Source organism: Scyliorhinus canicula, chromosome 8 (assembly GCF_902713615.1).
Source record: "Scyliorhinus canicula chromosome 8, sScyCan1.1, whole genome shotgun sequence".
Classification (NCBI taxonomy): Eukaryota; Metazoa; Chordata; class Chondrichthyes; order Carcharhiniformes; family Scyliorhinidae; genus Scyliorhinus; species Scyliorhinus canicula.
The window spans coordinates 151,377,752-151,393,336 of NC_052153.1; the positions used below are offsets into that span (position 1 = coordinate 151,377,752).

Genomic DNA, 15,585 nt, shown 5'->3' on the forward strand with positions numbered 1-15,585 from the left:
GGTCATTTATAAAAATGACAAACAGCAACGGCCCCAGAACAGATCCTTGTGGTACGCCACTCGTAACTGAACTCTATTCTGAACATTTCCCATCAACCACCACTCTCTGTCTTCTTTCAACTAGCCAATTTCTGATCCACATCTCTAAATCACCCTCAATCCCCAGCCTCCATATTTTCTGCAATAGCCGACCGTGGGGAACCTTATCAAACGCTTTACTGAAATCCATATACGCCACATCAACTGCTCTACCCTTGTCCACCTGTTCAGTCACCGTCTCAAAGAACTCGATAAGGTTTGTGAGGCATGACCTACCCTTCACAAACCATGCTGACTATCCCTAATCATATTATTGCTATCTAGATGATTATAAATCGTATATTTTATAATCCTCTCCAAGACTTTACCCACCACAGACGTTAGGCTCACCGGCCTATAGTTACCGGGGTTATCTCTACTCCCCTTCTTGAACAAAGGGACCACATTTGCTATCCTCCAGTCCTCTGGTACTATTCCTGTAGCCAATGATGACATAAAAATCAAAGCCAAAGGCTCAGCAATCTCTTCCCTGGCTTCCCAGAGAATCCTAGGATAAATCCCATCAGGCCCCGGGGACTTATCTATTTTCACCTTGTCCAGAATTGCCAACACATCTTCCCTACGCACCTCAATGCCATCTATTCTAATAGCCTGGGTCTCAGCATTCTCCTCCACAATATTATCTTTTTCCTGAGTGAATACTGACGAAAAGTATTCATTTAGTATCTCGCTTATCTCCTCAGCCTCCACACACAACTTCCCACAACTGTCCTTGACTGGCCCTACTCTTACCCTAATCATTCTTATATTCCTGACATAGCTATAGAAAGCTTTTGGGTTTTCCTTGATCCTACCTGCCAAAGACTTCTCATGTCCCCTCCTTGCTCGTCTTAGCTCTCTCTTTAGATCCTTCCTCGCTTCCCTGTAACTATCAAGCGCCCCAACTGAAACTTCACGCCTCATCTTCACATAGGCCTCCTTTTTCCTCATGAAACAGAGAAAGTATTAACTCTATTGTCTCATCATGCAGGTGGGAACTTTTGCTCAAATTGAAGAGACTGGATTTGTGAGGATTTAAAGGAGGATACAAAATTTTCAACGCTTGGGCTTTTGGGAAGGAATCTCCAGTTTAGCACTCAGATAGAAAAGTAGTTCTGGTATTAGGAGTTGCCTGGTTGGGAAAAGAAAAGAAAGGAAGCAAGTCATTAGGAACTGAGAGTAACTTTGGATTGTTTCCAGGAGAATAGAGCGTCCATTTAAGGAACAGGGTAATGTATAACCATGGCAGGGGACATTTGGTATTTTAAAATTGAATGGGAAGTTTAGAGCATACGTTGCCAACAAAAAGTGTTTAATCAAAATTTATTTTAGTTTGTTTATTACAGTAAAAGTCTTAAACTTGAAACCTTGTCACGTGAGTCTTTAAGACAGTCACTGGAAATTCAAATGTTGTCTCAGAAGTTATTAGTCTCTACAGAGATCATAACAATGTGCATCTATATTGTGAAAATGCAAGTTGTAATTTATGTTTTAGAATATAACTTAGTTTTAGAAATTAAAGTTTTAACTGTAGATAAATGGTTAAGAAACTGATATACTCACTCTAATGTAAAGGTACATCAAACTTGTCTTGGTTTGATTAACCTGTGTTCATCTTACAAGGTCAAAGTTGAGATTTTAAAAATAATTTAAACAATGCACTAGATCCTTGTTTAAAAATATGAACTTTTGTGTCGTAGTTCTGTCTGTTATGTGCTGGGTGTTCTGATTTTGGGTTCAATCTTCTGGCTGTTCAGGCCTGTGGGATCTTTCAGATCTGCAATCACGCACCTCCGTAAAGGGTGTCCCAGTGGCATGGGGTGGATTCAATAGGAAATGCCATTGACAACGGCGGCATCAGAAGATCTTGCCGCTAGCCAACAGTGGGCTATCTCCTGCTGCTGAGATACATGCCGCATGGGTTAGCCCTGCTGCCTCATGGCGCCGAGGTCCCAGGTTCGATCCCGGCTCTGGGTCACTGTCCGTGTGGAGTTTGCACATTCTCCCCGTGTTTGTGTGGGTTTCGCCCCACAACCCAAAGATGTGCAGGGTAGGTGAATTGGCCATGCTAAATTGCCCCTTAATTGGAAAAAATGAATTGGGTATTTTAAACTTAATAAAAAAATAAAGAGATGCATGCCGCATGGAGGTCAGAGGATTTTGTCCATCATTTAACTGCCCCTAACAGGATAGTAACAATGTGTTCAGTTTAAAAAGGAAGCAGATGGTAAAATACTTTGACACTGCTCTAAATTTCATGTATTGCTTAGCTCGATGAGAATACATATACTCTATTGAATAAGATAAGTTTTTCAGTAGTTAATACATATTCTTTTACTTTATATTGTATTTAGGCAGTTGTAAAATCTAAAAAAGCTACAGAAACCTATAAACTATACGTGGAAAAGTATGCTACGGCCAGAACAGATTTTGAACAGAAAATGACAGAAACTGCTCGGGTATGTATTATATGCTGGCTAATAATTGGCGTGCTCTATATTACTTGCTATCTGATTTATAAAGACGTTCAAGTCTAATGGAGTTCACCTAAGAATGTGATCTTTTATATCTGCATGTATTTACATACCAGGAATATAAGTGGCAAGGATCGCTTCTGTATGTAAATCTATTAAGGTAAATGGAGAATGGGCAGAAAATTGAGCTTGAAAATTACAGTACATTTTCCACTTGCATACTCCTGCACAGCCCATGATTTTCCTTCCATTTTAATGGTTGAAAAAAATTGTGGCCTGTTCATGCTCTTATCTGAGATTTTGTGAGAGAAGGGAACCAGCAGAAAAGTTATTGTATAATGAGCTAAATTATTAACTAATTGGTTTAAGTGGGTTGAATTTCTTGTCTCTGTGCCGGTGAGTGTTGGTACACACAGCCTGAAAGGATGGTAGAAGAGGCAGAAATTCTCACCGCATTAAAAAATAAACTTAGATATATGCACTCGAAATACTTTTACAGCTATGCACCAAGGTCTCCAAAATGGGATTAGACTGGATAGCTTGTTTTCGATCAGCAAAGGCATGATGGACTGAATTACTTCCTTCTGATATAAATCTCTATACTTCCAATGAAGAGCTCAGGCAATCCAGTAAATATAATGTTTTTAAAAAAATATATGCATCTCGAACAGTTTCCCTTCCAACGATGTAGCCTCCAGGACCTCATAAGATATAAAATGATACTGAGGCTTTTAACAGGCCACACACAGCTTCCAGCTAATGTCTAATTTGATATAATATCTAATTTGATATAATTAGAGCAAGAAGGCATCTCAGATACACCAATGTTATTAAAAAAATTATAGAGGGAAATCCCATTTGGTCTGGGGTGAGATCTTCCTATTATTCTAAAGGCTGCTCACAAAGGGAGAGATGGGCACTGTGTTGAAATAGGCCCGATGTGGGGAGGTGCGGGTGGTTGTAATATGGCTAGAGCCATGGGAAAGTAGGAAAAGGACCCAGGTAGAGTAGGCTTCTGTGAAGACTGTTGCTCTGTTTCTATCAGTGTAAGTTACCAATGAAATCATACATTTTGAGGCTGTGTTGTAGTGCAGCATACATATTGATGGGACTTATCTGTTCGTGGAATCAGAATGACATCATCTTGCCAGCCTCAGATTGCAAGGGTGGAGGCGTGAGTGTGCTGCATACTGCAAACAAAACGATGAACAAAAATGTCGAAAAGTGGTGATAATTTAGTCTCTGGCGACAAGAAAGACAAATAATGTACACGGAAATAAGTTCTGATGCATTAATTGAGTCAAAGGCACATTAGGGAATACTGGAGGGAGAGTTCCTTTTTTAATGTTTATAAACCAGCTTATTGACTGAATTTTACATTTTTGCAGGCCTAATTTTATTTCGTAACTCTGAACTTTGGTTTAGATATTGCCTCACTGGATGTTTAATGTGCTTTTTAAAAAGGATTTTACACCTTGAGAAAATCTCTTTCCAAATGAGGTACTCCGGGTGGAATTTACCAACCAACCAGCTGCTTGATTTTTTGGGGGCGGAGGTGGCCCACCAGCGGGATTTACTTAGTCCACCATTATCAATGGGATGTCCCGGTGACTATATCCCTCGTCGCTGGGAAACCCATGCGCCAGCGTGGGACCGGAATATCCCGCCAGCAGTATCAGCCGGTAGATTGCGCCCTCTGTTCTTAAATTTGTTGTTGTCATCCAACTTGTTCCAATCAGGTTTACTGAGTTAAAGACATGTCACAATAATTCATGTGGAATAAGATGAATACCATCATCACTTCTTGTCTGATGGTACTCTGGCTGGTTTTAAAGACAGGTAGTATCTTTTGAGTGAGGATGGAGTTAGACTTTCCTTTAATGCCTCTAGTAATTGAACAGCCAGACACTCGGTGCCCAGGTTCACTTGTGAAGAACCTTGACAAGAAATATGAATTGCAGTGGCATTTGTGAGGTCACATCTTAGCATAAGTCACTGTTTTCAGGAAGAACAAGAAAATAATATGCAGTATGGAATACTTTAATAGATGGAAATAAGGTACAAGCATGAATGCCTGTAACTCTTTTAGTAGCCATCGTTATGGCCACGATTTCAAAGGAACAGTCTTGTTGCACAAGTGCAAATATTAATGTAAGGGATTCAGGACATGAGTTGGGACTGCCCAGATATATTTCACGTCAGAAAATGATTCTATCACATTAGTCTGTGTAATAATTGAATATACACCTCAAGATAAAAGGACATGTCCTAATCCATGGTGCCACCGTCACCGTAAAATTATATTTAAATTGTAAGTGATTGGTGTTGGATTATCATATTAGCAATCCTACCATTAGAGAAGGAATACTGCTCTTAAAGGGACAGTGTGAATGGTTGCTAGGATAAAATCTTATTTTTCTTTTTTTGTTTCTGAAGCTTACATACGGGCTTTTAGAAGGTATGTAAGAGGTTGAGAAAAATAGGATAGACATTGGTGAGTGATGGTATATATATTTTTCTAAAAAGTGTTACAGTGCTGATCATTATCTGCATCATGGATGGAATTTTTAAAATCAATGTTATGGATTAGATTTTCGTTCTCAAAATTACTGCTTTTTACTTTATATTTGCTATGCAGAGAATGATTTTAACATTGGTCGCATCTTTAAAGCTCATAAGACCACCACTAATGCATATTCATCTGACCATAAGCAATTGCTTGCCAAGTCATTTGGGTGCTATATAAGGAGTGTAAATAAAATATAAAATATTATATTCGAAAAGCAATTATGACAAATGGGTTTGAACCCCAGCTTCATTCTCTAGGTTTTTGGATTCTATAAGTACTATAACTGAAAGCTTAATGCCAGGGAATTGTCCAGGGTTTCTGAGTCCTGATTTTATTTGCCTTTGACTTTTTATTTAAATTGGGCCCCCAGACTCATCAAACTCATTTTGTCCTGCGTTTTTACCTGTGACCCACTTTGTGTTTGCTCACTGCCTCTATTAGCAGCATTCCTGGCACTGTTAAATTTAATGGCATAACACACTGTTAATTGACGCCATTTAATTTCTTTTGTATTGCCGCCTTTCATTTAATTTTGCTTTTTTGTTTACACTTAGAAATGTGAAAACATGGAATTTCATTTTGTTTTAAACATTTTTGTGGTTGCATTTTTTTGCCCTTCAGAAATTTCAGGAAATTGAAGAAGCTCATCTTAGGCACATGAAAGAAATATTGAGTTCCTTTGCAAAATCGATAGAAGAAACTCACATACAGATTGGTCAGGTACGTTAGCAGTGAAAATCAATTGCAATAAATTTCAATGTAATAACTTTATTCAAGGTTCCCAGGCTTTTTCAAATAACATGATTTGCAAGAAAGTATGGAACAATTAAAAAAAATGTGATCCATTGATCACACTTCATCCGATAGATAATTTATAAATTGTATTCTGCTGATATGCAACATAGAGGGCGGGATTTAACTAAATGGGAAGGCAAACTCATAGCAAGTGCATTTAGCCTCGTGTTCCCCGGCGCTCCGAGAAACACAATGCTATAAAACGACACTCGGGTTAGATAGGGGTCTCAGCGGGGGGACTCGCTGTCGAGGCTGTACATGGCCCCGTTTTGTGCACTGAGAAGCTCCACTCGCAGGAACACCTCAGTTTAGCGAGAGATCGGGACGTCATTTTTAAATACCGTCCTGATCTCTGGAGCCCCCGAAGCGACCCTGCCAAGGTGCCTGCGTGGCACTGCCAAGGACCCAAGGTGAGCCATGACAATGAAAGGAGGGTGGAGAGGAGGTGTGATGGCTGGAGGGTGCATGGCAGGTAAATAGGGGCCTCTGGGAGGTTGGGGGGTGATGGATGGGGAACTGTAAGGGGGGGGGCGGGGGACAGGGACCCCATAGCGGGATGTCCTTGCTTGGATGGGTGTGGTGTAGTGCCCATGTGTGTTGGGGGGGGGGGGGGGCGATATTGCTCGTGGGTACGGGGGACCTACAAGCTCACTTCGAGATCGGGGCACTCTTTTTAAAATGGCGGCTCTCCAGTGCTGAAAAAAAATTCCAAGTGTGGGCTAAACCGGTGAGAAACTCCCCATGGCCCAAAAACATGAATAAGTGTAATGAGATAGCGGTGGGGAACTCGCCGGTTTGAACTTTTTCCATTAAATTCTGCCCATAATAAAATTGTCGAGGCAACTAGAATTGGGTGTAGTGCAGTAATCTGAATGTAGAACTGTACAGTTTGAATATAAGTCAGGCCATGTAGTTTAATATTCTGTTGGCTTTCGTGGTACTCTTCAATCCATGGGATTCCGCCCCAAGGCCTGACACTACACCTCATGGCCTGACCACCTCTCCCTACTGAGGTCCGACCTGATCCTGATTACCCCCCTCCCCATTGAGGCCCGACCCAACCTTCTTCCTGACCTACCAAAGAACTTTAAACTTTCTGGGCCTTTAACTTACCTGGTTTGCAGCAAGTAGTGTCGTTAAAAGTAGGTGTGGTCATCTTATTCAGACAGAGCTGCACGTCACACTCATAGAACATAGAACATTACAGCGCAGTAAAGGCCCTTCAGCCCTCGATGTTGCGCCGACCTGTGAAACCCCCTCTAAAGCCCATCTGCACTATTCCCTTATCGTCCGTATGCCTATGCAATGACCATTTGAATGCGTTTAATGTTGGCGAGTCCACTACTGTTGCAGGCAGGGCATTCCACGCCCTTACTACTCTCTGATCATCTTGTATGCCTTAATTAAGTCACCTCTTAACCTTCTCTCTGATGAAAACAGCCTCAAGTCCTTCAGCCTTTCCTCGTAAGATCTTCCCTCCATACCAGGCAACATCCTTGTAAATCTCCTCTGTACCCTTTCCAATGCTTCCACATCCTTCCTAAAATGCGGCGACCAGAACTGCATGCAATACTCCAAATGTGGCCGCTCCAGTGTCCTGGGGACACACTGCAAAGCCTGGGTCTTGTCCAGACTGAGCCGGAAAATCAGGCGAGCTAGGATGCAACACAATGCAAGGTAAAGAACTAGGAGCGGAGTGGCAATCCAATGCCAATTGCCACTCCAAGAAAGTTCAGGCCCATAAACTATTTCTTGCAAACGAACCAGTTTCCTGGGCATTTCCAAGATTTGCAGCTGTGTATTTGGCTTATAACATTTTATAAGTGGTTTTGTAAGTAAGGTATAAATGTCCTCAGATTATCACAGTTCATTTGTTACATTCTCAATGAAGCTGAGCAATTCGGGCATAATCAACCCCCATCGGTTGTTCTTCATCGCTGGATCAAAAGACTGGAACTTCTTATCGAACAGCACCATGAGAGTATACCCCATATGAAATACAGGAGTTCAAGAAGATTCACCACTACCTTCTTGAAGGAGTTAGAATAAATAATGGCCTATTAAAGATGACCATGTCCTATGACTGAATATATTTTTAAAAAACGTAATTAAGATCCATTTCAAATATATTGTATTTATCCATTAAAAAAATACATTCTTGATTTTTTTAGGTGCATGAAGAGTTAGTACAGAATACAGAGAGCACTACGGTTGAAAACTTAATACAGAAGTTTGCTGAAACAAAGGGCACTGGCAAAGACAGACCTGGTAAGACTGGAGTGTCTTATCTGATGATCAGTTCATTTTTTTCTGACTGAAATTGTCAAATTTTTATTTGTGTTATTGTGTACACAGAATTATGATGTTTGTTTCACCGTTAGCATTTGAAAGCAACATTTCTTACTACATTGATTGGATTTGTTTATTATCACATGTACTTTAGATAAGGGGCGGGATTCTCCGACCCCACGCAGGGTCGGAGAATCGGCCGGCAGCGGCGTTATTCCCGCTCCCGCAGGGTTTTTAAATCTCTGACCGGCCAAAAACCGGCGCTGTGCAAATCCCGTCGGCAGCCTCTGAAAACAGCTGGCGCCGGCGGGGTTTCATTTTTTTTTTAGATTCCACAAATGTCCGGCCCGGATGGGCCGAAGTCCCGCCGACGTGGCCATGGGTCACGTCAGCGAAAATCACAGTTGCTTTAAAACGGCGTCAACCATTGATGATGGTTGTGGTGGTGGTGGGGGGGGGGGGGGGGGGGGGGGGGGGGGTGGGTGGGTTTGCGGCATCGGGTGGGGGGGGTTGGGTTGCGGCAATCGGGGGGTGGGTTGCGGCATCGGGGGGGGTGGGTTGCGGCATCGGGGGGGGGGTGGGTCGCGGCATCGGGGGGGGGTGGGTCGCGGCATCGGGGGGAGTGGGTCGCGGCATCGGGGGGTGGGGGGGGGGGTCGCGGCATCGGGGGGGTGGGTTGCGGCATCGGGGGGGGTGGGTTGCGGCATCGGGGGGGGTGGTTGGCGGCATCGGGGGGGTGGGTTGCGGCATCGGGGGGGGTGGTTGCGGCATCGGGGGGGTGGGTTGCGGCAATCGGGGGGGGGGGTTGCGGCATCGGGGGGGGGGGGTTGCGGCATCGGGGGGAGGGTTTGGGGGCAGCGGCGTGCAGAGGAGGGGGGCAACGGATGCCCGGGGCCAACGCACCGTCGCCCCCCCCTCTGTACGCCGCTGCCCCCTACCCCAACCACCCCCCCCTCACCACCCCTACCTCCCTCCAACGCCCCTACCCCCCTCCCCCTACCCCCCTCCCCACCACCCCTACCCCCACCCCCTCCAAAGCCGCCCCCATCTCTCGCAACGCCGCAACCCCCCACCCTCAACGCCGCAACCCCACCCCTCTCACGCCGGGTCCCCCCCCTCAACGCCGGTACCCACACCCCGTCCCCCTCCCTCTGAAGGCCGGTACCCACACACCCCCCCCATCTCTCCTCCTCCCCCCCTTCCTTCCTCCTTCCCCCCTTCCTTCCTCCTCCGCCCCTTCTTCCTCCTCCGCCCCTTCTTCCTCCTCCCCCCCTTCCTTCCTCCGTCTCCCCTCCTTCCTCCTCCCCCCTTCCTTCCTCCTCCCCCCCATCCTTCCTCCTCCCCCCCTTCCTTCCTCCTCCCCCCCTTCCTTCCTCCTCCCCCCCCCTTCCTTCCTCCGTTAGTGGGGGGGGGGGGGGTGCGGCGTTGGAGGGGGGTAGGGGTGGTGAAGGGGGTAGGGGTGGTGAGGGGAGGGGGTTGGGGTAGGGGCAGCTGCGTGCAGAGGGGGGGAGACGGTGCGTTGGCCCCGGGCATCCGTCGCCCCCCTCCTCTGCACGCCGCTGCCCCTACCCCAACCCCCCCCATACCACCCCTCCCCCCTTCACCACCCCTACCCCCCTCCAACGCCGCACCCCCCCACCCCCCACTAACGCCGCACCCCCCCCCACTAACGGAGGAAGGAAGGGGGGGGACGGAGGAAGGAAGGGGGGGGGGACGGAGGAAGGAAGGGGGGGAGGAGGAAGAAGGGGGGACGGAGGAAGGAATGGGGGGGAGGAGGAGAGGGGGGGGGGTGTGTGGGTACCGGCCTTCAGAGGGAGGGGGACGGGGTGTGGGTACCGGCGTTGAGGGGGGGGGGGGACCCGGCGTTGAGGGGGGGTTGCGGCGTTGCGAGAGATGGGGGGGGCGGCATTGGAGGGGGGTAGGGGTGGTGGGGAGGGAGGTAGGGGTGGTGGGGAGGGGGGTAGGGGTGGTGGGGAGGGAGGTAGGGGTGGTGAGGGGGGGGTGGTTCGGGTAGGGGGCAGCGGAGTACAGAAGGGGGGGGCGACGGTGCGTTGGCCCCGGGCATCCGTCGCCCCCCCTCTCTGCACGCCGCTGCCCCCAAACCCCCCCCCCCCCCCCCCCCCCCCCACCCCCCCCCCCCCCCCCCGCCCCCCCCCCCCCCCCCCCCCCCCCCCCCCAAATGCCGGGTCTGTCTCTCTCCTCCTCCTCCTCCAAAAAACGCCGGGTCTCACCACTTCCGCAGCTGGTGAAACTGACGCGTATCGCGTCAGTCATCTGCTGGCCCCTCTGGGAACGGAGAATAGCGGCCTAAAAGAAGGCCCCGACGCCGGAGTCATGTACACCGATTTTTCTCGCCGGAAATCGGCGTTACGACGGTCTGCAGAGAATTTCGCCCAAGGGCCGGGATTCTCCCCAACCCGCCGTGTTGGAGTGGCGTGAACCACTCCGGCGTCGGGCCGCCCCAAAGGTGCGGAATTCTCCGCACCTATAGGGGCCAAGCCCTCACATTGAGGGGCTAGGCCTGCGCCAGAGTGTTTCCCACTCCGCCGGTTGGCGTGAATGGCCTTTGGCGCCACGCCAGCCGGGGCCGAAAGGACTTCGCCGGCCGGCGTAAGTCTGCGCATGCGCCGGAGCCTCAGCGGCTGCTGATGTCATACCGGCGCAGGGGAGGGGCTCTCTTCCGCCTCCGCCATGGTGGAGACCCCGAGGGGGGTCGGAGAATCCCGCTCGTGTACTTAATTGGCTGTAAAGTGCTTTCTGGTATCTTAAAGATTACAAAAGATACTATACTACAATGACAGTTTATATGGCACCTTAAATGTAATGAAATGTTGCAAGGTGCTTCACATGAGCATTGTAAAACAAAGAGTGGCACAGAGCCACATAAGGATTTTCCAGGCCAGGAGGAAACTTGTACACAGAAAGGCATTATGAAATATAAAAACCAAAACAGTTAGATTAAAAACTTCCTTGCCAAATGGGCTAGTGGTTCTTTGAAGCTTGTACTATGATTTTACTTATTCCAGCCCCAAAAGTGCAACAGAAAGTTGCTGGTGCAACTCCAGGAAAATTCATCTTTGTCCTGGAAGCAGTCGAAGGACAATAAATGTTTTTTTTTAAACTCATTGCTTCCTTTATTGTTTTCATCTTCTGATTGAAAAGAACTGATTGTCCCAGCAACTCAATCAGAAGAAAATGCAGCAACCTATGCTTATATTGTTTCACATGTGGAACAAAATCCTTTTGCTAATTATATTTTAGCAAATGGAGTGTTGAGAATTTTCTGGAGAGCATTCAGTAGGTGTCCACCACAGAGCTACAGGGTCCAGGAGAATATCTGCAACTCTTGAGTTAGTATTGGAGACTTCTGACAGTTTTGACTTACTTAACTAGTAGTCACCCAACAAATGTGTGTAACCTTTCCAGTGTAACTGTACAGCTGATCCCTCCAACTCTCCATACTCCCACACTCTCCAGCGACCTCCTAACCAACCCCCATCTCGCCCAATCTGGCAAAAATATATTGGTGCCTTCTCTACAATCTTCAGAAAGTATAGTCAAGATTTTATATAATCATGTGACATGAGCACCCCAATTGGCTCAAAACGTTGAAGGATAAATATTATTTTTTGAGGAGGGAGTAGATTGGCTAGGTGTCACCTCGGGACATCAAGACCCAGCTTCTGACTCAGCTGAGGTGTCCTGAGTAATGAGTGTGCATTACTAATAGTATAGACATCATAGAAGGAGGCTGTTACATCCACTGTGAATTCCAACAGAACTATATAAAACGCCACCTCCCTGCTGTCACCCTACAGCTGTGCAAAGTTTTCCATTTCATGCATTCTAGGATATAGCATCTTGCAGCATGAGATGTTATTTCCTCCTCTCCCTCCATTTTATTTTGCTCATTATCTAAAACCTCTGAACTCTTGATTACATGCCTTCAGCTACTAAGTCACTTAGCTCTGAAATTCCCTCTATAACCTTCTTTTCCCTTCTACCTCTCTTTCCTTCTTTAAGACTCTCCGAAAACCTACCTCTTTGACAAAGTTCTACCGTAAAATTTCTTTATGTAGCTTGGTCTCAAGTTTTGCTCCTGAAAAATCTTTACTATTAAATTACTATTGGTCCTGTTGCCAGTGGAAATTAGTTCTAGCTATTTACTGTATCAATACCCTGCATAATTTAAGAACACCTCTATTAAATCTCCCCTTAACCACCTCTAAGAAGAACGATACCAATTCCCTAATATCTCCAGGCAACTGAAGTCCCTCATCTCTAGGGCGGAATTCTCTGTTTGAGAGACTAAGTGCTGACGTCGGGACGGAATGGTGGGTGTTCTACGACAATTCAGGACATGCAAATTGGCCAGCACTCGTGCCATGTGGAACTAGTGCAATTCCAACTCTGGCTGGCATCGCATTCGTTACGGTTAGGATTGACAGTTGAGAGCCTGACATATGAAGCTACATATAAGCACTCCACTCCTCACACACTCCCATTCCAGCCAAGAAGATGCCACCCCGGGGTGGGAAGTCATTTGCCATCTGCCAACGTCAAATGGGCCAGCAGCCTCCTCGCACCCCACTGTGCATGACATGCCAACACCCATACTGCTCACCATGGCCGGGTGCCCTGCATGCACAGGCCACCAGCCCCAGGCCCCCTGCGTTGCCCCAGGTGTCTCACACTGTGCATTATCTGTCCCCCCAGGAGAAAGTGACCCACAACTGCTGGGAGCAGGAAAAGACGTGATTTGACCCAGACCTGCGGCCCCGCACCGTCAGAATTGGACATTCTGAATTCTCCCTCTGTGTACCCGAGCAGGTGCCTTGAGTGTGGCGACTAGGAGATTTTCACAGTAACTTCATTGCAGTGTAATAATAATCTTTATTATCGTTACAAGTAGGCTTACATTATCACGACAATGAAGTTACTGTGAAAATCCCTTCGTCGTCACACTACGGTGCCTGTACACCGAAGGAGAATACAGATTGTCCAATTCACCTAACAAAAACGTCTTTCGGGACTTGTGGGAGAAAACTGGAGCACCTGGAGGAATCCCATGCAGACACGGGGAGAACGTGCAGACTCCGCAGAGACAGTGACCCAAGCCGGGAATCAAACCTGGGACCCTGCCCTGTGAAGCAACAGTGCTAACCACTGTGCTTCCATGGCGCCCAATAAAGTGTGACAGATCACAACTGCGCGATGCTCCACTATGTCAACCCGTGGATTGAGTATCACTTTCCAAAATGGTGCTTCGAAAATGTGTTCCTTCTTCTTTGACCGTGATTTCCCACCTCCAGTTGTGAACAGGGCCCTCAACAGTGTGCGGTCCATCTCCCTCGCCCCCTCCACTCCCTCCCAGAACAAGGCTAGAGACCCCTCGTTTTCACATTTCATCCCACCACCCTCCGTATGCAAAGCATAATCCTCCGCCATTTTCGCCAACTCCAGCGTGATGCCACCACCAAACACATCTTCCCTTCACTCCCTCTGTCAGCATTCCGCAGAGACCGTTCTCTCCAAGACAATCTAGTCCACTCCTCCACCATACCCAGTACCTCTCCCATCACCCATGGCACCTTCCCATGCAATCACAGAAGGTGTAACACCTGCCCCGTTACCTCTTCCATGCTTAACATTCCAGGCCTAAAACACTCATTCCAGGTTAAGCAGCATTTCACTTGCATCTCTTCCAATTTGGTCTACTGCATTCGCTGCTCCCAATGTGGTCTCCTCTATATCGGAGAGACCAAACGCAGACTGGGTGATCGCTTTGCTGAGCATCTTCGGTCTGTGCGCATTCAGGATCCTGACCTTCCTGTTGCTTGCCATTTTAACAAAAGACCCTGCTCCCATGACCCTGCTCCCATGCCCACATGTCTGTTCTTGGCCTGCTGCAATGTTCCAGTGAAGCACAACACAAACTGGAGGAACAACATCTCATCTTCCGGTTAGGCATGCTGGCATTCCGGCCTGAACATCGAATTCAACAACTTCAGATGATCAGCCCCACCTTGACCCATTTGTTTTCATTTCATTTTAACAGTCTTTTACCATTTCTTTCTTTCTTTAATATATATTGAATTCTCCCCCCCCCCCCCCCCCCCCCCCCCCCCCCCCCCCCCCCCCCCGCCAATCTTATCCACCTTTCCTGCACCTTTCTCCTCTTTGCTTTCCCCTTCCCCTCCACCTACAGTTCATCCTCTCTGGGGACTGCCATTAACACTCTTTCCCCTTGGTTTCTGTGGCCACTAGCACCCGGTTTCCCTGGGTTTCTGTGGCTTTGACTCATTTTTCATTCTCACTCCACAGTATAAATATTTCCTACTCTCTGTCTGTTAGCTATGACAAATAGTCATCGGACTTGAAACATTAGCTCTTTTCTCTCCCTACAGATGCTGCCAGACTTGCTGAGATTTTCCAGCATTTTCACTTTTGATTGCGTATACCTGTTCCGTGGGCAACCCTAGCCCCTGCCCGTCTGCCCGACCGACCACCCAAAAACCCCATTGACTGCCGAGGCCTCTAACCTTGCGTCTGAAGGTTATTGCTAATAGGAAATTGGCAATTGTGGTTAAGTGAGCACTTCACACAACCCAAGTGCATTCCGGGGTGGGGGGGGGGGGGGGGGGGCAGGCATGAAGCATAAGGGAGTCATTGCCTAGCATCCCAGTCATACCTTGATGCATGGCTACTGTGCTTGAACATTGCGGGAGACAACACTACACATGCAGCAGCCAACATCCGAACACCTAGGGGATGGGTTACAGCTCCGGTGACATGTCCATGGCCGGAGGGTGGGAGAGTGCTACGGGGAAGGAGAGATGGGCCAAGGGTTTGGAGGTCAGGCCACATTGCAAAAGAAAATGACAGAGGCATCACCCTGGTCAAGGGTTTTTAATGTATTACAGGTGTCCACCAATGCCCCAGTCTCCCGATGGTGTCGCCCCACTCTCCCCACCACCTCCTCGACAACTCCCCTCTTCCCCCCCCCAACCTTTTGCCTACCCCCCTGTCCTCTCACACCCTCCCCTGGTGCCCTCAGTAATCCTCCACATGCTTAACCTTCCTTGTTCTACCGCTACATCTAGGTGTGTTCCCTGGGTCCACATCTGAGGTGGAGGCAGCCAGCTGCTTACCACGTCCCATGGCCTTCAACGTCCCTGGTGGGCGTCCTCTGGGGCCAGAGGGTTCCGGCGCACATATCGACAGCCGTACCGCCATGTCCCATGTGCTGACTTCGACGCAGCCTCATCACAGGGATGGATGCGGAGGAGGAGCTGGTGTGCACTATTCCCACTCAATGGGACTGGTCTGGGTTGGCACTCAACGGCCACTCTTCTGGTCGGTGCCCAGAGGGCCCTGGGG

The 15,585-nt window shown here is 47.9% G+C and overlaps 1 protein-coding gene across 15 annotated transcripts in view; it reads left to right on the plus strand.

The window, feature by feature from the left end:
• Positions 1-15,585, plus strand: part of fcho2 (FCH and mu domain containing endocytic adaptor 2) — a 261,675-nt gene that overhangs the window by 110,822 nt on the left and 135,268 nt on the right. For 14 of the 15 annotated variants that reach the window (XM_038805432.1, XM_038805433.1, XM_038805439.1 and 11 more), the window contains exons 6-8: positions 2,433-2,537; positions 5,743-5,841; positions 8,088-8,184. In XM_038805432.1, coding sequence (XP_038661360.1) covers positions 2,433-2,537; positions 5,743-5,841; positions 8,088-8,184 — 301 coding nt within the window. Of the gene's footprint in view, positions 1-2,432; positions 2,538-4,988; positions 5,011-5,742; positions 5,842-8,087; positions 8,185-15,585 lie in introns of those variants that run through there. The other variant, XM_038805447.1, reaches the window with a different exon arrangement.